Source organism: Hetaerina americana, unplaced genomic scaffold, assembly GCF_022747635.1.
Source record: "Hetaerina americana unplaced genomic scaffold, ioHetAmer1.1.p SCAF_23, whole genome shotgun sequence".
Lineage (NCBI taxonomy): Eukaryota > Metazoa > Arthropoda > Insecta > Odonata > Calopterygidae > Hetaerina > Hetaerina americana.
Genome location: NW_027286797.1, coordinates 4,030,432 through 4,053,599, shown reverse-complemented (window position 1 = coordinate 4,053,599; position 23,168 = coordinate 4,030,432). Strand labels below are relative to the sequence as shown.

Here is a 23,168-nt window from a genome sequence, read left to right as displayed (position 1 = left end):
TTTTAAAAAGGATATTTGTCTTTTAAATACATCATTTAGGAAGAAGATGGGACAACATTCCATGGTTTCATAAGAGTTCATTTAAATTTAAGCCGACCCATCAGTGTTGTGGCAGGCTCCCGACCACCATCCATCTATGATATCCTAAAGGAAGATGAGACTTTGGAAAAGACTTTAACATCATTCTATTTACCTCGGGATACAGTAAAAGCTCTACACATTACAAGGTATGGTATTTATTCTGTTTTTCATATAGTATAGTACTGGGCACATCTGTATTTTATGGTACTCTCCTAAGCGTTGAAATAATGTTTTTTTTAATGTATAAGTTAGGAGGCTTTATTGAATTTGTCTTTATATTTAAATATTGATGTATGGTTTTGATACTTCTCAAGGCAGTAGCCATTAATGGGGGACAAATAAGTGGGAGGAGTAGAGAAGATGCGAGTCTCAAGCACACACTTAACCTAGAACTAATGGAAAAGTATTTTTAGAATTCAAAAATAAAAAGAAATAAGTTGGCTCAAGTACTTGCTCACTTGGGTTTTTATAGTGATCTTCTTTAGTCTCAATCATGCACATACTTGGGATGTATGAGAAACAGTTCTCACAACAATGCACTGTTACAGACTCGATTACTTACATTTCACTTCTTCCAATTTATGCAAGGGCTTCAATCTGTAAGTTAACCTTCATTCCGTGAGTGATTCTCAGCCTAGCTGCTCTAATATTTTGGAAATGCTACTAAGTTTATCATAACAATGTTTTACAAATCTAGCTACTCTACGCCGCAAGCCTTCAAATTCAGCAATTAATCCAACTTCGTGAGGATCCCATTAAGCAGCAGCATTTAAAATTGCAGCAATTCTAAATGAGGCCTAACCAATGACAGATAATATTTTGTCCTATCCCCGCGTCTTCAAGGGGATGTTGGTGAGGCGAGAAAGTAGCCCACGAGTCGAGTGGCTGCCTCGAGGGTAAACGGGGTTTTTAGTTTGGTGGGTTATGACGTGGAGAGGAGTTCTTCAATAGAAATGGGGGAAATGAAAGAACTAAAGAGCGCACAATGGCAGCCCCAATTTAACCTAAATTTAATGTAGTCTAGGCAGAAACAGAGTTTAGAGCAATGTATTCTACAGGGTTCATCGGGAAAATAAGTGTACTGAGCTCAGGAAAAAAAATTTATTACACTTTTACATATCTTAAGCTAATATTCCTCAAAATAGGACCCTTGTGAGTCGATACACTTGTTCCAGCGGCGTTCCCATTCCTGGAACGCTCCCGCGAAGGCATCATCGGGAACCTCTCGAAGACTCGTCGTCGACCTCTTCTCTGCCCTCCACGAACATCTTGTGCCACCGAAAGATAATGTTTCTGGACATGGCTGACTCCCTGTAAGCCTGGTTAATCATACCGACAGTTTCGGTAGACGATTTCCCAAGCTTTACCGCAAATTTGATGGAATAACGCTGCTCCAAAAACTTCGGCATCGCGTTCCGTGACGTGGGTCGAGCGTGGAGGTTCGCGTTAACAGAGCTCCTCACTACACCACAGCTCAGAGCCGACTGCCTTTTTCAGCGTCGCTTGCCAACATACCCCCCTCCAATCGCAGCCCGTCAGAGCGGTGCTGGGCGCGCCTGGAGCGGCGCGCCCAGCCCAGGAGTCAGTACACTTATTTTCCGGACGAACCCTGTATATCCCCTCTGCTTGGCGCTTCCAACCAGAAGAAGGGGCCCAGCCTAACCTTCCTCTCTGATCTTGAGTCCCAGACTGGCTCCTTCATCAGTCACCCCTCATCGTTATCAACATCCCTCTCCAGGCAGAAAGGGGGGGGGGGGGTTCGGCATCAACCACTGGTCCGTAGTCCACGGCGAGTCACCAGTTATCACTGTGGGCCTATGTCCACATCGAGTCGGCAGCGGTGACTCAGGTGCTCGTACGCACGCCATTACTTGGCCGATGAATCATGCGGCAGAACACAGGGATGCAACAAGCTCTCTTTGACCTTTTCATCACATTTACCAAGTTCTCCTCTCTAATTAGTCCTACTTTTTTGTTAGCATGTCCACGTATTCCCCATGTGTGTTTCCCCGTGGAGAGATCATGAGTGAGGGTAATGCCTAGATATTTAATTGAGTCTATGCATTTCATTTTGGTGTTCCCAATGAAGTACTCATTCGGGTGGGAATTGCTCTTTTTCCAAAAATTTATGACTACACACTTTTTTAAGTTTAATTCTAATTGCCAAGTGTTGCCCCAGCATTGTATAGCATTAATGTCGTCTGACAAAGCAGCTGTGTCCTCAGGATCATAGATATCACGGTAAACCACTGGATCATCTGCAAATAAATGCATCTTACTAGTGACTACAGAGTCAATGTCATTAACGAAAAGTAGGAGTAAAAGAGGTCGGATGACACTTGCTTCGGGAACACCTGAAGTAACTTCTACTACATTTGAGCTAACTCCATCTACGATATCACCACTCTTGGAACCCGACCATTGAAAAATTTTTAATCCAACCACGGATATTTTTATGTATGCCATATGCTTCTAGCTTTGCGAGTAGTATACTATGACGTACTTTTTCGAAGGGTTTCTTAAAATCTATAAATATCATGTCCACTGGAAAATTGCTCTCTCCCGAAGTAAGAATATCATGAACAAAAAGCACAAGTTTTGACTCCCAGGATCTACCTTTTCGGAAACTATGTTGATTTATCATTAATAATTTCTGATAATCGAAATGTCTTACAATCAAACTAGCATATGTATGCTCCATAACCATGCACGAAATGGATGTGAGGGAAATAGTTCTGTAATTACTTGGTTCCTCCATGTCTCCGTTTTTAAATATTGGTGTTACCCTAGCCGTTTTACAATCTCGGGGAACCTTGTGATCTACCAGCGACTTCTCAAATATTATTTCTAGATACAACACAATTTCTGAAGGTTTCTATGAGGAATGTTAGTTTTTAGAGTAAAGAGTGATGCTTGGAGCAAAATTCAAATCAGCTATTGCTATAAGAGTACCTGATTAACTCAGCAGGATATTTCAAATTTGTCTTCTTATCTTCTGCACTAATTTTTTGATGAAATGAGATTTGTTTTGGGAATTGAAGTGAAAATAACTTTCAGAATAAGCCATATGCATCTGTTATATTAAAATCTTGTGTAATTTTGTGCTCTTTCCTAGCTGTATCAATTAGAATCTTCATTGTAATGTATCTTGGTTAGCCTTAAAAGACAGTGGTGTCATTTTGGCCATAATTACTGACTGTAAATTTAATATCCATCCAATACATCCCCATATGTAACATGTCTTGCTCTTACGTATAGTAAATGACCTCTATTGATTGCAGTATAATCCAGATTTACATTTAGATTACAGCCAATATTTTCAGACTGCATATTGTGTGTTGGGTGCCAAGCAGACTTCACTTGGTTCCAGTTCTAAAAGTACCATTCTTAGAACAAAGTTATCTAGGTCAAAGTCGGATTCCAAATATTCCTTAAGAAAGTTACCATCCAAATGTTTGCATATGATACGACTCTGTCCAATAAACACGCAAACTGAGGCCATAAAAACTTTATTTTGCTAAATTTAGTCTTCATCGATTTTGTCCCCTTCAAAGTACTCTCCATTCATTGCTCTGCACTTATTATATCTTCTTTTCCACTGTTTAAAGCACCCTTGGAAGTCCTCGGCAGTTAGGCTTTTTAGTTGACTCATCATTTCTTGTTTTATTGTGTCCACATCTTCCCAGTGATGTCCCCTCATCACAGTTTTGCATTTTAGGAATAAGAAAAAGTCACCAGGGGCGAAATCTGGTGAATAAGGATGATCAAGGATGGTGATTGAATTTTTGCCAGAAACTGACAAGCAATCAATGCTGAATGTTCGGGTGCATTGTCATGGTTAAGGATCTATCCATCATGCTCAGTTAAAATAGTGTGCACTCTTGATTTTCCTAAATTTAGTTCATCAGCTATCATTCAGACAGTTTTTTGACGATCGGTAAGTACAAGGGACCGCACACAATCAATGCTGTTGTCAACACAGGTGGTAGAAGGTCGTCTTGGCCTTGAATTATGCTTGGCATCTTGTTGGCCATCTTTAAATGCTTAATCCACTTGAAAACGGATGTTTTCTTCAGAGCATTTTCACTGTAAACAGCTGCCAATAATTTCGTGATAACTTTTACCGCAATTCACCAAAAAACTTGGTGTTGATTCATCGCTCCGTTATTGCATCAATACCTATTTTCGACTAACAGTAAAAAGTAGGACAACAGACCCAAATATGACTGGCTCCATACACACAGCTTGACGATCTGCCAAGCACAGACGGCTCATTGGGTCTCAGGCAACTAGCGCCGCTAGTGGGTGGGGCTATAATCCGTGTAATGGCCCCAAGATTGCACCAGTTCGTGCAATGATTGCACATACTACGTATGCTTTAGCAGCTGCTCTTGATTGACCTGCACAATGCCATTGCTGATGATAAAAATGTATGACAGTGAGAGTGGAAAAACTTTTTAGAACAAACAGCTGCACTTGGCCAAAATCAGATGCCATCTTGATGAATCTTACGGTAATCATTCTACAAATATAAATGAACTGTTACAGTTTAGTCTCATTAGAAACAAGCCCATTTCTCAAAGAACTAAATTAGTGCTACATGGATAAATGGGGATTAATGTATTAAACATCTAAAAATCATTTCAAAGCTTGCCTAGTTTTTTAACTGAAAATCTTGTCAGGCCAACATGCTACTTTGATTTGTCTGGTGAAAAATCAAGAAGTGTTACAATGCATCAATGAATTTTGTGCATACTGTTGTCAATACTTTCCACTTACTAAACTATCAAGATACTTTTGGTGAGTCCATCTCCTTGAAACACTAGAAGGCCCTGAAACACCATGAAATTGCTTAATTCAACAGTCATCATTGGTGCATAAACAATGTCTATTGCTTTAATGAGAAAAGGTTGCACAAGCATCACACTTGTTGAGTTATGCTTATGAAATTCTTGTTTTGCAAATACTTAGTGCATGTCTATGTTGTAGTCATATTAGAGGGATTCAGATTAATCAAGGGTAGATAGAAGAATTTACTCTTATCATATTTAGTTTACCAGACTAGAAAATGGTAATATTCAGATGAAGAAGCTATGCTTCTGTACTTCATGGACTGTACTGAAGAAAGCCAGCTTCTGTGTACTTGTATCATTGCAGTTGATGGTCACATGTGATTCCTTATGAATCTGCAAAATGTATATTCTAAATACATGAAGCAAAACATGCTATAGGCCATATGGTAAAAAGAAACAGTTGTCTACTCAAAGGCTGATTTGATAGGTGAGGGTAGAGCTCATCTAATACTCAGCCCAACGGTTTTTGAAATTTACTTATTAGTAGGGTGGGGGCCAGTTTCTTTCCCTGTGTCATCTATTGTTACTCAGAAAGTTCTGGTACCAGAAAAATCATGCAGCTTGGGTGAAGCAGAGGGTGCCCAAAGGCATGCCTAGGGAATCCAACCCAGGCCATTTGGTTAGTGGTCCAATGCTCTACCCATCAGACTAACATGCCCCCACACTGCATGGTACCTGCAATGTATTCATGTTTGCCATAGAAGAGCAAGAAATTTTTAGAGCCAGAGGATAGGGATGCTCTATCAAAAATGAAAGTATCTCAGCTGAAAATGAATGGATTTCCATGCTTGAAATACCATTTTATGTTTAAAACAAGGGACAACCTTTTCTGTTCAATCTGTATTTTTAAAGCCAATATTTGTTGGGTAAATATGTATCTTTGTAAATTTAAATGATGTTAATTCAATTAATCATCAATTTAAAGTATTTTTCATTGTAATATTGCTTAAATCTTATTTTACCTGGATCATCATATTCTTTCTCTGCAATTGGGCGAAAACTAGAATTATCAATAAAAATTAGTTGAATCAATATGATTTTAAAAATAAAATATCATTGATTTTTCAAGATGATGGTGTGAGCATATAGGCAATTTTTGGTAACGTTTTTGTGAAGTGAGGAAGTCAAATTTTACATGCCTAGTAAAATTCATTTGTATGTTTCTGGGTTCTTATTTGGGACTGAAATCACCATGAGTGGCACAAATATCGCGGGCATCATCTTCCAATATGGCTGCTAATCTTGAAGTAGATTCAGCATATGAGGAAGGATAGTGCCAATTTTGAATGACTTGATTTCCAGCTATAACACTGTCTGGAAGAATGTGTTTTAATTTTGAGGAGATGATGAGATACTTAGAGAGTGCATGTATAATGGGGGGCTAATTATGCTGCTTGGGGCAAGAGTAAGGGGTGAAGAGACAAATTATTCAAATGGTGCGGAAAACCAGAGTCTTAAGCATGGAAGTGCTGTAAGTGTTTGGGGTGATGCAGAAGAATTTAGAAGGGGGTGTAAAGACCAAGTAAATGAGTTCCACATGCAAAAGGGGCGACTCAGATAATTGAAAACATTCGAGTGTTTCCCTTTGGTATCTAAAAAGGTTAGTTTAATAAGTAATAGCAGTTTAAAGCATGCCATGTATTAGTATGCTGGAATAAAAATGGCTCGATATCAATGTGATCTAATTGTTTCCTACCAGGGATGGCAAAGGAGAACTTGAAGAATTATCCACATAGATATTAAGTGCCTTTTGCTACAAAAGCTGAAGAAGGCAGCTTGCATGAGTTATTCGTCAAGGATGTTAAAGTATTTCTGTTCAGTGAAGGGACTATGGAAGCAAGTAGACACTGCTCTGGGTTTAGGTATGCTTTGTTAATAGACACGTCATTGGGTCCAAATTCCATCCTTGCATTATACTGGTAAGATTTGTTTGGATCTACAGGTGTCTTGCATCTTAAGGTGTAGCATATTTGTCAAACCAAGTAAGTTCTAGCGACATGGGAGCTTTCAATTTGAGTTTTGTGTTTTATAATGCTAACGCTTGATTTGTGGGGAATAAATAGTACGCTTTTAGTAAACCACCCAAGTAAGTGTTGTATGTAAAACAAACTAGAATAGAAAATGCCCAAGCTTTAAACAATACAGCATCCATGTTTTCCATGAGCATAATTAATTAAACTCGGTTAAATACTTTTTATCTTTTATTTACATTTGTAAGACAAGCAATTGTTAACTTGCATATTGTAGGCTGCATTTGGTTTGCACTGTCACTTTTGTCTAATAGTTCTGGCTTCATATGTCTCTCATATCATAATCAATCATTCTACGCAATTTTTTATAATGCTGAATAATATGTTCTACCTTTTATTTTTGGGAGGTTGTTGTGTTTGGTGAAAATGGTAATAGAGGGTAGAATACTGGGAAAGTGAGGTCGAGAGGGGGTAAAAATATGAATTTTGGATGGAGGGAGGCAGTAATTTTATAGAGCTAAAGAATGAGGTTGTATAATATTGAGTTTGAGGTTTAAAGATATCTTGTGTCATGCTAGTTAGGGCTAAGGAATTCAATAGTGTGCAATACCAAGTTCCATCAAAATCCTATACAAATCCAGGGAAACAGTGCTAATTAAAATAAAGTAGGTTTGTCCAGAGTTGTACGATATTTTTTAAGGATTAGGGTGGGTTCGCCCATAATTTATTTTTGGAAAGTTGTGTTTTTTTGTCTCTCAACTTGATAAGAATTCAATTATGGTGATGTGATTTTAATGTCAAGTTATATCATTATTATGGAGAGTGATTGCATTCAAAGTAAGTTAAGTTGGATTGCTCTTTACAGAGGTAATATGTAAAAATATGAAGAAAGGTGTCATGATACCAAGAGGGTAGAAATGGGGTATATATGAGTAAAAATGGGGAATGACAAGATACATGAGAGGTCACCTATCAGAAAAAATTTGCCCCAATATGGAGCCATGGGAGAAGATCATCCCATTTCAGAATATTGGTTGATGTGAAAAAATCCCAAGCTAACTTGTTAATTTTTAAATGAGTGAAAGACATTATTTATTAAATGGTAATATTCAGTTTAGCAGGAGCTTTTCTAAAACCATTCTGCTGATTTGTAAATAACTTGTTTCACATAATTAATTGATTGCATTTCAACTTTCACATTGACTTTTGAGAGAGTTGATGAAATAGAAAGTGCTGGTAATTAGAGGAGTCACAAAAGGAATATGTTTTCAGTACTGGTATAACAGTTATTTGAGAATGAAAATAAATGTTAGTTTGAAAGAAAGAGAACATGATGTCAACTACGCAAGATGCAATATTAGTTAACGATTTGTACAGGTCCATTGCCAAATTACTAATGGATATTTCAATTGCAGGGCAGGAAGAATTTATGACATTTAATGTGATGCAGGTGTCCACAGTGATGAGTTGGCATAATAATACTCCTTATGTCTGCAGTTGTTTTTCCTTCTGTAAGCACTGATTTGTTTACACTTCTTGAAGTTGCCTACTTTGCATGTGCAACTTATTTATATCCTTCACATCCCCTTCTTCATTTCTCTGCAGCAGCTCAGTAAATTGCAGCAATTCCTTGCTTTAGGCAATAATTTGCTGCCATTTTTATGTATGGCACTTCACTCCTTCCTCTTGTGCCAACCAGCATCACTAGGCCCCTATCGTGCCTACATTCCCTCTCAATCAGCGCTGTATGCATTCCCATGTTTTCCTCATGGGATTTCATTATCTCCTACAACTTAATACATAATCTTCTGGACATATTTAAAGATGTTAGTCAAGTAAAGCCAATTTCAACATAATCTTCCTCATGCTACATGCTATTGTTGATATTTAATGGTTGTTGTAATATGCCTAAATTAAACAATAAAAATATGCTTGCTTCTTTTCTGTTTCATACCTCTATTATTAGCCACTACATGTACTATGCCTGTTAGCCCCAAATGACTTTATATTTTGTAGTACTGTATTCTGCAATAACTTGACTAAAGTGAAAAATAATCCTCATGATGGCATATCCAGTTAGCCCCACATAACTTACCTATTATAAGGAAAATCATAGCATCTATTATTTAATACTCATCAGTTGAAGTAACATCCAGCAATTAATCAATGGTTTTCTTATGTCTCTTAGTAGAAATATTAAAAACAGCTTTTAAATAGATTTGGCCTTTTAGAATCTATGATATCTTTTCTTTATCTCAATATCAAATGCTGTAGGGTTTTTGAGGCAAACAAAATTTTTGATGAACTTTCAAAAGTGAAAAAACAGTATTTATTAATAGCGGTAATATTTGAACTTCTTCCTGGGTAAACGATTTACACCCTATGGAGCCATTGGTGCCAAAAAAACTCAGTAGTAATCTAATTGAACTGCATTGGGTGTAGAGTTTCACAAGCAAAATGGGAGATAACACCACACATTTGCAAAACAGGATTTCCAACTTAAATAATCATAATAAAGAGGTAATTTTAAATCTGTCTAATGAATGATCTAACTATATTAATTGAAATAATGAATGAACTGAAATAAAGTTTAACTAATTAGATGAAAATGCCAAACTATTAAAAAAGATCCCACATAATATTAATGAATGAGCATAAAAATGTTATGATTAAAAATGTCCTAAATATTAAATATTTGATAAATTAAAAACTAGTCCAATAAAATAACAGAATTTTAAAATAGCTGCTGAACAGTGACAAAACCATGCTACAAGTATTTGTTTATTTTATTGTTCTGTCAGTCAGGCATTTGAAATAAACAGAGCCTTAAAGATATTCAGCAAGCAGAATAAGAACAATAAGCAAATATAAATGCTTCAAGGAAATATGCTTGAAGGAGCCTCAAGGAGCAGAAACCCCCCCTACATAATGCCCCTCTTAAGAAGGAAGAACTTACTGAGCAGTAGCAGTGGCCACACAAGAGAAATGATGAAACTGGAATTCCAAGCTCATCTAAGCTGGCACCGGGCAACCATCACGCTCCTGTGATGGAATCTGTGGACGTCGCTGCCCATGGGGTCAATTCTTCTTTTCTAACATCTGAACAGAACAGTTTTCTTCACAGAGCTTTATGGTTTGGAAGATGGCACTGCAGAATTGAACCTGTGGCATAACTTGTGGAAGAAGAATAATGTAACTGTCATCCATTAAAAGGACAAAAAAGTCATTCACTTTTCCATTGAAACCAATGTGTTTTCTCACCATGTGGCAAGCACTCTCAATTTGGAGCAGCATTCAACACAATAGTGGTGGCCATAGATCAATCTTTCAGTATGCTTTAAAAATTGAAGACCAGCATCAGGGGCACTATGGGTGTGGGTGGAAAGGCTTACCAGGTTGTGTCCAATGAACAAGCATTAGAATTTAGACAAAGAAAATTAAGAGATTGACAGAAAAAATGTAACACAAGTTTTCAACAAACCCAAGAAAAAGATTAGCCTAAAAACTAAACAATATGTGTTTCCAAACCACAGGAATTAATCTGAAGGTTGGTTTGATATATCTGTATGAGGATAGAACTCACCTCGTACTAAGCTGAACAAGCTGTGAAATGCACGCATGAGTAGGTTGTGGGCCAGTTCCTTTCCCTGTGCTGCGTATGGTTTCCCAGGAAGATCTGGTATTCCCAAAATATTGCACAGCTTGTTTGAAGCTTCAGGTGCGCAGCCATTATCCAGAATCAACCCGGGCCCTCAGGCCTGTTGCCCAGTGATCCATGCACTGGACTTTCATGTCCTTTTTCTGTGCATATAAGAAAAAATAATAAGATTATAGCAATGTAGCATTTATGTTTACAAAGACTAATAAAATTGTTTTTTCCCAAATTTTGAGTTTTATTTTGTAAGAATAACATGCCACTGCCATTCCTCAGCCCCATCTCTGATCAAATATGAGCTGCCTCACCCTAGTTCAAATCCTGGGTACACCCTTGTGCTAATATCATTTCTTCATTGCATCTAACTGGGCAGCAGCTAGTATTGAGTGATGGCAGTTCGTGCAAGGAGTTCTAATTCTTATTTTACAGGCATCTATCTTCTGTATGCCTTTGGTTGAGGTACCCCCAAGTTTTAAAATGACTCCCTACCTTATACAGTAAGAATGTTGGGTCTTATGTTTAAAATAAGGAAACTATAGTGAAAAGTCTTGTGGGGCTGAAGTCATCTCTTCATAAATGTTGAAACTTGGTGTATGTATTGTGAAAATTCTATGAAATCTTGACAGTTTTATTTGTCATCTCCACCAATAAATGTTGTTTGCTGTCTTTCCGCAGTTGTGTGCCCATCACTAATTGGGTAAATAAGCACTAATGAAGAACGATAGACCATATAGTCTGACAGCAGTTGCTTGTAAGATATTTGAACAACTTACTATTGACCACACCATGCAATGTTTTCACCATTTTTTGCAAGGAAGTGTAGCTATCCCCATTTCCGTTTTTATCAATTATCTTTCAGACTTGATGGACTCCTCTGTTCTATTTTTTCAGATGATCTTTTACTGTATAGCATATTTTTGCCGTAGATGACTGTGGTGTGATGTAAAAAGATAATGGACAGTTTAGTCAATTGGTCAGGGTATTAAATGTCACTTAATTTCTCTAAATTCTCCAATGCCAAATTTAATGTTCCGTGAAATCACATCCTGTATAATTGTGTTGTTGGTGTTGAATCCCCACTAAAAGCAAATAATTAAAATATATGTTTCGGTTAAATTTTTCTTCAGATATGGTATGGAGATATCCTGCAAATGTAAGGACAATGAAATGCAACAACTTCCAATGTATCCAAAAAGTTCCACCTTGCCATGAGAAATCAAAATTGTGCATTAGTACTAGCACTAATGCAGTAGTTAGGGGTAGAGCATAGAACTACTGACTGGAGGGCCCGAAATATTTCTCAGGCTAAGGGATTCAGCAGTTTTAGGATTGTAGTGACTTCTTTTTAATCATGCTAGTACATTGTCAAGACTCATCTTATATGACATTAAGACTTTAAAAATTAACCCATTATTTAAGTTGAACAATTCAGTTCAAAGTGATAAATAATTTTTATTGGGAGCCAATGGACTTGGCAAAATGTCTTATCTTGTTATTATTATTTTTCTCATGAATGATCTTTTCAATTTAACACTTATTGTGAGAACAGTAACTCAAGGAAACTGAATAAAATGGAATTGTTACCCTCGCTCAGCAAAGTATGGTCTACATTCGAAAACCATAAAAATTGGTATTCCCATTGCGGGAAGCTGTTATCATGTATGTTTTACTGTACTATTGTGCAATATGGTGTCCTTATCAGTGATAGTTGATTGATATAGTCGAAGCTGTGCCGAGTGAAGCCACTTAGTATATGGAAAATGAGTAAGAACGAGTGAAAGTGTAGGTTTAATGCTAAGTGACCTTGAATGGGAGGATCATGGAGTTTGTAGATTAGTGGTCAAAGTGAAAACCTTTTACAGGGTATTATTTGGTTTTGTAGCTTATTCAGCTTTAATTGCACTGCTCAAGAAACCTTTTTGCGTGTTACTGATAGCTTGAAAGTTAATCTTCAGTGAGCTTAATCTTTAATGAGTGGTAATTGTTGCATTCACGAACAGCATTTAGGTTTTCCAAATGTTCGTCTTATTGCACAATGTATTAAAATGATTTTATGGAGACCAATTGAGCTTCATTGTATGTTTGTGATGGGTTGCGGAGTCCAGGGGTTGGACTACGGACAGGAGGGACCTGGTTTGATTCCCAGGAAAGCCTCTCGAGGCACCCTCAACTCCACCCAAGCTGTGTGATTTTTTGGGTACCAGATCTTCCTGAGAAACCATAACCAGGACAGAGAAAGGAACTGGCCCCCCACCCTGATGTGTGAATTTCACACGCAGTCGGGCCTTGCACTGGGTGAACTCTACCATCACTTACCCAACCGACCTTCGGTTGATTACTGTGTTTATGGCTTTTAAGTATTTTTGTGTTCTGTGAAAATGTGCATGTAAGGTCTCTCTTTACCAATGGAATTGTTTTTCTATTTTGAAAAAAAAATCAATTCCCTTCAGTTTGGCAAATATCTACCATAGTAGTGGATGATCTTTATATCATACTTTCCTTATTTTGTGAGAAAAATATTCATTGCCCTGGAAGTTATTCTAAATTGTGATTACACCTTAGGTTCCTTTTTATCATTCTGCCATTCAACTGTCAATCCATTTTGTTTGTGTGATGATCAAAATTTGAAATTTTGATACTAGCAAGTGAAACTGTGTCCCAAGTAAAAAATTTTTAATTAATATAATTTTTTTATAGTGAAACCACCACACATGAAGTTGTTGTTGCACTGCTGAAAAAATTCAAGGTTGTGGACAATCCGAGAAAATTTGCTCTGTATGAGCGATTTTATGAAGATGGTGATGTAAATAAAGGTGAGTGTTTTTTGTAATATTATTATTATTATTACTTTTTATTTGCCCAGAGATCACAATACAAAAATACCAGGTGGGTGGTGTATGTACATGATATAAGGCACGTCAAAGAGGAGCAAAGACACAGGCTCGGTTAAGATACATAAAAGAAATGATGCTCATTATAACATAAATGTTTGGTACAAACCCATGAACATTGGCTGTAACATGCACATGTAACATCAAATTCAGAAAAATCATTAATCATTAACATGAATCAGACCATGACCATTGCTAGAAACTAAAAGTATGAACTTACTGGTTGGGGATATTGTTGAGATATTCGTTAACTGAGTAGATCATATTGCGCTGTAGATATCTTTTTAATTTATGCCTGAATGCAGCTGTTCCCTTTGTAGCCTTTGATACTTTTGGGTAGTTTGTTATATAATCTGATGCCCATTTCGTTGGGTCCTAATTTCAATGCTTTAGTTCTTATATTCCCATAATGGAAGTCATTCCTGCCTCTGGTGTAATGATGATGATAGGCAGAGTTAGTTACCAATCAAGAGAATAGTTACCAATGTTATTTTTTATATATAGAGTTAATAACATAATGTAGATGCACAGGAGTGGTAGCAAATTTAATTCATGGAAAATAGGCCTTGGTGGAGCATTGTGAGGTTTCCTGGTGATGATTCTAATAGCTTTCTTTTGCATTTTAAAGATGGTTTGAGAAATAGCAGCTGATCCCCATAATATTATACTGAAGGTTATATTTGAATAAATTTCCCCATAGTACAAATTGAGTAGTACAGTTTTACTTGTAGTTTCATACAGGTGTCTTAATAAGTAGCAAGTTGAACTGTATAATGATATTTGTTGTCTCAGGCGTAACTTTGTGGAATTTGCATAACATATTGAAATGTAATGAAATAATTGACTTTGTAATGAATTACAAAGTAAATTATTTCATTACATTTCAATATGTATAATGATAATAAAGTGGTTGATTTAACTAAACAACTCAAAGAAGATCCTGGCTTGTACGATTGATTTTTTGGATAAATTATGTATGCATACCTGGTCGTTAGTGAAAACTCTGATTTATCATTTCCCCTCAATTCATTTAATATTCTGGCCCCAGTGGCAGTGAGGTAATGTCCTTGCCAACCCAAAGGTTGCTGGTTCAATTCCCTTCCTGGGTGGCTGTTTCCTCCACCTTGGGCTTGGGTGTTTGTAATTGTGTCCATTGTTATGTATTAATCCTTGTTAATACTCCAATGTAAAGGGCAAAAAGTGCTGTTTTTGAATTAATGCTGAATAAATAAATTAATTAATGCTAGTTGCAGGAGTTATTTCAATAAGCAAAAGGATGGTACATAAATTAGTAAGGTGTGCTTGCCTAAGTTTGCATCGTATATCAATTGTTTACTATTCAATTAATAGCTATGATATATATTGTTCTTATGCCAATTGGTGATTTATTTAGTACTGTTACTTATTGGTGAGCATTGAAAATTTGGGTGCCCAAGGACCTCATTATTCTTCATATTTAGAGAAATATTTCATATAACTCTTATAGGTCTGAGCAACCAAGAACAATTGTGGACCACATGTCCAATTTTATTATTAAATATTTTTACTAAGATATAGGTACAGTGAAATTATCTGGAATGGAAAGGAAATAATAATTCTGCCTTATAAAAATCCCAGTTATTCCACTTCCACATGGAAAATGTAGCAACTACATATTGCATGACAGGAAATATTTTCTACTGCTTGTAAATGTAATGTTTGTTATATGTCAAGGGATGGCTTTATTCACAAACGCAATGCAAGTGTCACCCATCTTGTGACTATTCCATGTTGCCAACTTTTGAAATAGCGAACAATAATCAAACATAGTGCACATGGTACATCAAGACACGAGATGTGATTTCATGTTACCTTTTCAGCAGAAAATGACTCCTATATATATTTGGCAAAATATTTAATTGAGTGGGAACTTAGGAAGTCCTCTATTCAACAAACTAGCTCTCGATCCATGTTAAATGCTTATTTAAGGCAACACCTGTATTTACGCATGTTGTGAGGAATGAATTGATAAATTAGAATGCATAGTAGGTGAAACTGTATGTCCAGATATTGTTCGTCATTTTTGAGTGGCTCCTTTATCTTAAAGTTAATTCTTGTGTAGTTTTACGAGATGATTTTTTTGGGACATTTTGATTTAGTGAGTGCCGACTACATGTATAAAGGGCTACCAGGTATAATGCTTGCATCTAAAAATGTTTTATGGAATCTTTATTATGCTATGATGGATGTCATGATCTGATAAGAGGTTTTAGTGAGTGAAATTCACATAGTTCAGTAGAAATATCAGTTCTGGAACAGATGCTTTTTATTTTGATCCTGGTTTCAATTCTAGACCCAAGAAATGGTGGAACTAGGAACTGCAAATTGACACACCAATTCAAGAAAACATTGATAACATGATGAAGTGACAAAAGGTTTCAAGGATAGATAGTGAAAACTTCATCATTATGCATTAAAATTGAAAATTGAGGTTGATGGAATTTGGTTGATTGAGTGTTTGGTTGGAAAGGGATCTTTGGAGTATGGGAAGACAGCAATTGGAACCGTAATGGATTTCAAGTTTTTGTAAACAGAAACATGAAGAGACCAAATGGGAAAGAATTGGTTAGATATGTGGCCATTCGTGATTTCGTAGAAAAATTTATTTTATTTATGATGCTGTAATTTTCTCTTTATGATTTATTATTACAAGTTCACAGAGTAACTCTCTAATATAATTTAGAGAAGGAAGATGGTTCAGCCATTTGGGTGAGAAAAAGTCCAGTGGCTTGCTTAAGATTTTTAGTTAGATGGGGCATGTCATCAACCATACGAGGGAACAAAAATCCAGTATAGGAAGAATGCAACCAAAAAAATCAATGTGAGAGCTACTAGATTGCTGTTTTCAGTGATTACACATAAGAAATCATTGAAAGAAATGATTTGAGGAACTCTATTCATCTGCAGGGCAAAGGTGAATTTGTAATAAAAAAATAGTTCAGTTATATTGTGAAATATAACTCTCAGAATTGGCAGGCCAGAGAAAGGATTTGAGGAATTCTGAGAATTGGCATGTAAAGTGAACATAGGGTCCTTAGATTCAATAATATTTATGTTGAACTTCCAAGGAGAGCACCAATCAGAGGTGGGACCGAGGTCCTCATGGAGTACTATGCTATCAGTGTAGCTGTCCACTCTCCTGAATATCGTGGAGATTTTAGCTGGTTTGAGTAAGAATAGAGTCAGCTATGACATCAGCAGAAAGATCAAAAAGATGGGAGCCAAGAAGAGGATTTCTGTTTTATTATAATTATTCTGCAGGGCTGCTAATGATAAACAGGATCTCTCCATTTTGGCCAAATGTGAATATTATTTTTGGAGCGATTTCAATGGCCAATGACAATGAAGTGATAGGGATGTGGCAGTCCTGAGGTAGTGCTGGGCACCTGTCCGGAGGGCCCGGATTCAATTACTGGGCACACCTCTGTGCACCCTCAGCTTCACCTGAGCTGTGTAGTTTTTCAGGTACCAGAACTTCCTTAGAAACCATGGGCGGCACAGGGAAAGGATCTGGCCCCCCTTCCCTCATGTGTGAATTACAAATACGATTGTGCTTAGTTCTTGGTGAACTCTACCATCACCTATCAATCCGACCTTTGGGTGAATAACTGTGTTTATAGTTTTGTAAATGATATTAGGGAAGAAGAGGGATGGGGTGAGAATTAAATGGGCAAATGTTGGCTCACAGGGCTTCATTACTCAGTGGATAGTCTTATGATGCTTTGTTTCTGCAGTACACCTGTTGAATGTTGGTGGAACTTCCACTGAGTTTGAGCTGCGGGTGATAGATTGGGTGGCCATCAGGTCAGGAATGTGATGTAAGGGCAGGTACTAAAGGGATTAAAAGCTAAGAAATTACCTTCTCCAAATTCACAGATAACCCTAGCAACCATCACTATGGATCAGATATCAGTGAGTCCAATAAATATAAAAATTCTTGGTGTCCTGATAAAAGTGTTGATGGAGGATATTCAGAAAGACATTCAATAGTACGGCGAGATTTATTGTCCTAGGGAAAATTGATGGGAAGGTGAAAAACTACTAATATGTATTGAAACAAGTACCAAAATAATAAAGATGACCATGAAAGAGAACATACCTTCCTGCTCTCCCACACAAAGGACAGAATCCCATATAAGGAAAAGAGTGGAGTATATAAGCTAAAGTGTGATTGCGGGGCAATATACATCGGACAGACAGGGAGGGAATTCCAAGAACGAGTGAAGGAGCATCAAGCATGTGCAAGAAATAAAAAGATGAACTCTTAATTCGCAAAGCATTTGATTGATAATAACCATATAAGTGATTTTGATTTCGAAATTTTACATGTTGAAAGCAAAGGCTATAGATTAGATGCTTTAGAACATTTAGAAATTTTAAATAGTGTTTGTTTAAATGAAAATATTGTTAACGAATTTCTGTATGCCTCCCACTCTCCCCTCCTTAAAGTCCCAATCCTCACGGTGGCCGATGACACCGCCCCCTCCCCTTCATCTAACCCTCTCTAATCCCCTGACTCACGAGAGCTCTACAATGTAGACTTCTCCCTCCCGCTCCACATTCCATCAACATCGCGGAGGGGATGCCAAACTGCCCTCCCCTCCGGCACGCAAACCAATCCTGACTTTACCCCTCCCAAACCTTCCTGATTATCTCCACCCCACCCCCGCCCTGGCTGTATATATAAGAAGGGCTGCAAATGTAGAGAGCTCACCTGATGATGAAGTTTTACTTCGAAACCCGGGTCGTGTGAATAAATAGTTTTCGTGTGGAACTACAAAGTTAGTCCTTTCATTTATTTATACCTTCCTGCGTAAGGATAGGAGGAAACAAAGCTAGATCATTTACAATTGGAGAACCAAGCGTCCTAGATGTAGCCTGAATGGCCTTGTAGGACATGAATGTCACCCTCGTCACCCTGCCCTTTGCATCGATTGGAAACATCAGAGGAAGAGGGAGGGAGGGAGGGAGGGCACACAGGGCAACGTCAGGCTAAAGGCCTGGCCAGTTTTACTTTTTTTGCCAACTGTAGAATAAAACTTTAAAATTTTCAATTTTTGAATGTCACAGATATCATTCAATGAAACACAATTGAATGCTTGAGAATACATGCATAGTACCCTGCATTTTTTGAAATCATAGTACTCCCCTAAGAGTATGAAACAGAATTTTACAGGGCACATAGACATTAAAGCCTTCAAAATCAGAGTAAATTTGATGCCTACCTAAATCATGATTTGAATTCATTTAATCAGGCCTTCTGTGTTTATGTTTATATGAGAAGATGTGGAATTTAGTGCGCCTTATTTGCAAGTTACAGTTAACTCTATTGACTCAATGTTTATTTTTCAGCAAAAATGAGGAGAATAGCTGAAAATGAGAAACCATTGATCTTAGCTCTGAAGTGGCATCAGCTAACAGACTGTAATAAAATGTTTGCACTGCAAGAAAATGAAACAGAAGACATCTTGGTGAGTTTACTGTAATCCTGTTTTGTGATACAACTTCACATGCAACCTTTTGAGCAATGAGAATGTTTTTCAATTCGTCCATACTGGTGTCTTGAAAACATTAAATTTATTTTTAATCAATCCAGCAATCTTAAAAAATAGGTTTGATTTCATGAAATATAAGCAAATTTAACACATTGGAATTCAATTAAATGGCAATAATCAAAAGATACTTTTTGAATATATCAATTTAATTAATGTTTGAGAAATTCCTTCATTGCTTTCATCTTTGTGCAATAATTCATTATTGCAAAAATCATTTGCCTTGGTTGGGATTTGAGCTTTGACCCCTAAATCTGTAGCACAGTATTTTCGGTAGTTTAGATACCAAGGCATCTTGTTACATTGTGTGAAGGGTGTTTGATATGAAAAAGGTGTGATAAATTACTAGGTGCACAATTTTTTAAAGTAATTGTAGACATATGCATTACATTTTGAAAGTCTCTTATATTGATCCACAAGTGCAGGTAACTACAAAAGTAACTATTGGAAGATTTCCTGTAGACTTTTTAATCCCTCTCATCTTTGCTAATGAGAATTTTAACTTTTGATTTGCCTAAGCTTAAGTGGAATATGTTATTAAGTAATGGCAATTAAATATATTGACAATATTCAAGACAATATATCAATTATGTTTTTCCCTTTAATTTCTTGCCATGACTATAATCTGTCATTGACAAACACTCCGACCATCTTATCAAATAATGCAGCTAACTTTATCTCTCTTATTTGTGTTCAGTGGGAAGCCTTCACTCTCCCAGAGCTTGGTAATTTCCTTCGGATTTTGGACCGAGAAGAAGAAGAATACAAGAAGAAGGTGGAGCAGAAGTATGAGCTGATGGCGTTGAAGCTTCAGGAAGCAATGGAGAAACTGAAGCATGACACTGAAACTGATGCATCAGAAAGTGATGCACGTGATGGTATTTCAAGTGGTAGCACTGTTGAACAAGGGGAAAGAAAATCATGAACCATTAAATTGGAACATTAGCCACAAATAAAGAAAAATTATTTTGGTCGAGAAGGAAAAATGCAACTTTGAAGGATACTGGTTATATGGTGATGCACTATGAAAGGTAATAGGGTGGTTAGCCATAGAGTTACCACACTCAGTGGTAGTTAGCTGCCTCAAGATTGTGATGAGGACCTGGAAGGAATATGTGGCTTCAGAGTAGATTTCAGGATTTTCTTTTGCAGTTAATAGACCAAGGATTCTCGTTGTCTGTTGGGACTTTGGTGACTATGATTTAGTGAGTGAACTGTAACTGAAGAACCATATTCTAAATGCAGTAGAATTTTAAAAGCTGTAATGCCGAAAGTTGGTACTTTGTTGAATGTCAAAAATACTACAGCTTTGGCAAAATTAGAGTGGATGCATATCTTCCAGTAACAAGCTTTAATATCATTACAGTTAATGCTGAGTGCATTATCTGAGACAGAGGCAATATAAAATTCAATATTTTACATATTATAGTTATTTCTCTGGAGTGATGTTGAAGACCCTTATTTCCTGGGCACGATTATATTTTGGGTCAGGAAGTTTATTAACCAAGAATTGTAATGCCGGTAGGGAAAATTAATGAGTATTGCATATAATAATGAAGTCTGATAAAGCCGAATACAGTTGCAAAGATTCAAATTATATGAGTAATGAAACTTATTTATATTAACCATAATGAATAAAAGAATTAAGTAGATGATGAAAACTATGTGATGAAATATATTCAATTCTATCATAATGAATTGTGCAATTAGTAATTTTTAAAACTCCTGAACCTCAAAGTAAATTTTATGGCTTTAAATACAGAAGTTCTTTCTGTTAAAAATTTTGCAACAATTTATCCAAGCTTACCTACCCATGCTACATTCTCTTAAATGTTTCAAAAATACTTTTCCCATTTTGTTATAATAAGTAAGTGTTAGTCGAGTAAGTGATGGAATTATTCAGTTACTCATCCATGTCTTGGATATATATATATGTATTATTATTATTATAAGTTATTCATGTGCAAAGCTAAATTTCAAACAATGTTAATAATGGGCTACCCATTATATTATAAGGGTGACTGTAACTCATTCTTTACATTTGAGAAGTGTCAAGAACTTAATATTTTCTCATTTATAATCCCATATACATAGTTTTTATTAGACAACTTTATCCTGTAACTGTTGAAAATTGTTATTACTTTTATAATATCAATGAGCTAATTTTACTGAGTGATGGTCCATGAAAAAAATTCATCCTAATAGGCTTGAAAAAATAAATTGGTGTTAGCATGAACAATGAGTACCATGAGATGTGACAATTTTGGATATTTTCAATGGTTTTTTGATGATGGAATTTAAGTCTCTTCATTGCACAGCATGAGATTCCAGATAATGCCTCATCCCCTATTTAATAAATAACACATAGCAAAATTCTCCACAATACTACAAATTTTCTTTTGTTATTATTATTATTGCCGTATTTTACCATCGATAACGAGTGTGTTATCTATACAAAAATGTTCAGATGATTGATAAAATGACAATGCGCTTTATGCAATGAAAATTTAAAAAATCCAAATATAGACTTACTTTTACACATACACACATCCTATAAAGACATATTTTTACACTCTCTATGCATAATTTGTATGCGCGCATATGTATATACAGATGCGTGGCATCTATACACGTTCAAGATAACTATAAAGCCTTAGGCACGCGGTATCTATATAAATTCATGATAACTACAAAGTTCAGGGTGCACTATATACAAAAGGTGCGCATTATCGATGGGAAAATATGGTACTTTTTATTTGCCCGGAGATCACAATACAAAAATACCAGGTGGGTGGTGTATGCACATGATATAAGGCACGTCAAAAAGGAGCAAAGACACAGGCTCAGTTAAGATACAAAAAAAAAAAGAAATGGTGCTCAGAGGTACATAATATTTGGCACAAATCCATGAACATTGGCTGTAACATGCACATGAAATATTGAGTCACGAAAGTCATTGATCGCCAACATGAATTGGATCATGACAATTGCTATAAACTCAGAGGATTAATTTACTGGTCCGGAATTTTGTTGAGATATTTGTCAACCGAGTAGAGCATATTATGTTGTAGATATATTTTTAATTTTTGCCTGAATGCAGCAGTTTCCTTAGTATCTTTTATACTTTTGGGTAGTTAGTTATATAATCTGATGTCCATTTCATTGAGCCCCGATTTCAATGCTTTAGTTCTAATATTCCCATTATGGATGTCATTCCTGCCTCTGGTGTAATGATGATGATAGACAGAGTTGAGAGAATAGTTGCTTATGTTATTTTTTATGTACAGAATTAAAAACATAATGTAGATGCATGGGAGTGATAGGGAATTTAATTCATGGAAAATAGGCCCTGATGGAGCATTGTGAGGTTTCCTGGTGATGTTTCTATTAGCTTTCTTTTGCATTTTAAAGATGGTTTGAGGAATAGCAGCTGATCCCCATAATATCATACTATAGGTTGTATTTAAATAAATTTTCCCTAAGTATACAATGAGTAGTTCAGTTTTACTTGTAGTTTCATACAGGTGTCTCAATAGGTAGCAAGTTAAACTGAGCTTATGTTGAAGGGCTTTTATATTCGTATCCCAAAAAACATTTGCACACAGAGAAATACCTAGAAATTTACATTCTGCCACATGCCCAAATGATTGTTCATTAATTTTTACCAGCAGATCATCTGTCACATTCTTATTGTGGGTAAAGTATACTATTTTACTTTTAAATGGCCAGTACTGGATTTGTGTCAGAGTGAGGAGACAATAGTTTTTAGGTTGGTTTCAGAACAGGGCTTGGCAAACATTGACAATGGTGCATTTGCAAAAAGCACATTAGCTTGAGAAATAGTTGGGCAAGGAGCTGATATGTAGTGTTTGTTAAATTTATTAGCTCAAGAGGATAGCTTATGGCAGTGTTATTTTCAGGGTGAAAAAGTTTTGGGAGAGTAAGTCCAACATGTTAAGCATTGTCCAACATTTCCTGATGAAGTGAGGCAATTTTGGGCTTTATCTTTTCAAGGGAACCGTAATTATAAAGTGCTGCAAGTAATAGTATGAACTCATTTTTATGAACATTGGGGTAAATGGAAACCAGGTTGTTAACATCAATTGGTTGATGAATAATGATATTTT

The 23,168-nt window shown here is 36.3% G+C and overlaps 1 protein-coding gene across 1 annotated transcript in view; it reads left to right on the top strand.

Moving 5' to 3' along the window:
- The window catches only part of LOC139689446 (ras association domain-containing protein 1-like), an 81,974-nt gene extending 60,062 nt beyond the window's left edge, over nt 1–21,912 (top strand). The window contains exons 8-11 of the mRNA XM_071586574.1: nt 40–227; nt 13,257–13,372; nt 18,842–18,960; nt 19,739–21,912. Coding sequence (XP_071442675.1) covers nt 40–227; nt 13,257–13,372; nt 18,842–18,960; nt 19,739–19,966 — 651 coding nt within the window. The 3' untranslated portion in view covers nt 19,967–21,912. The remainder of the gene's footprint in view (nt 1–39; nt 228–13,256; nt 13,373–18,841; nt 18,961–19,738) is intronic.
- The last annotated feature ends 1,256 nt before the right edge of the window (nt 21,913–23,168 follow it).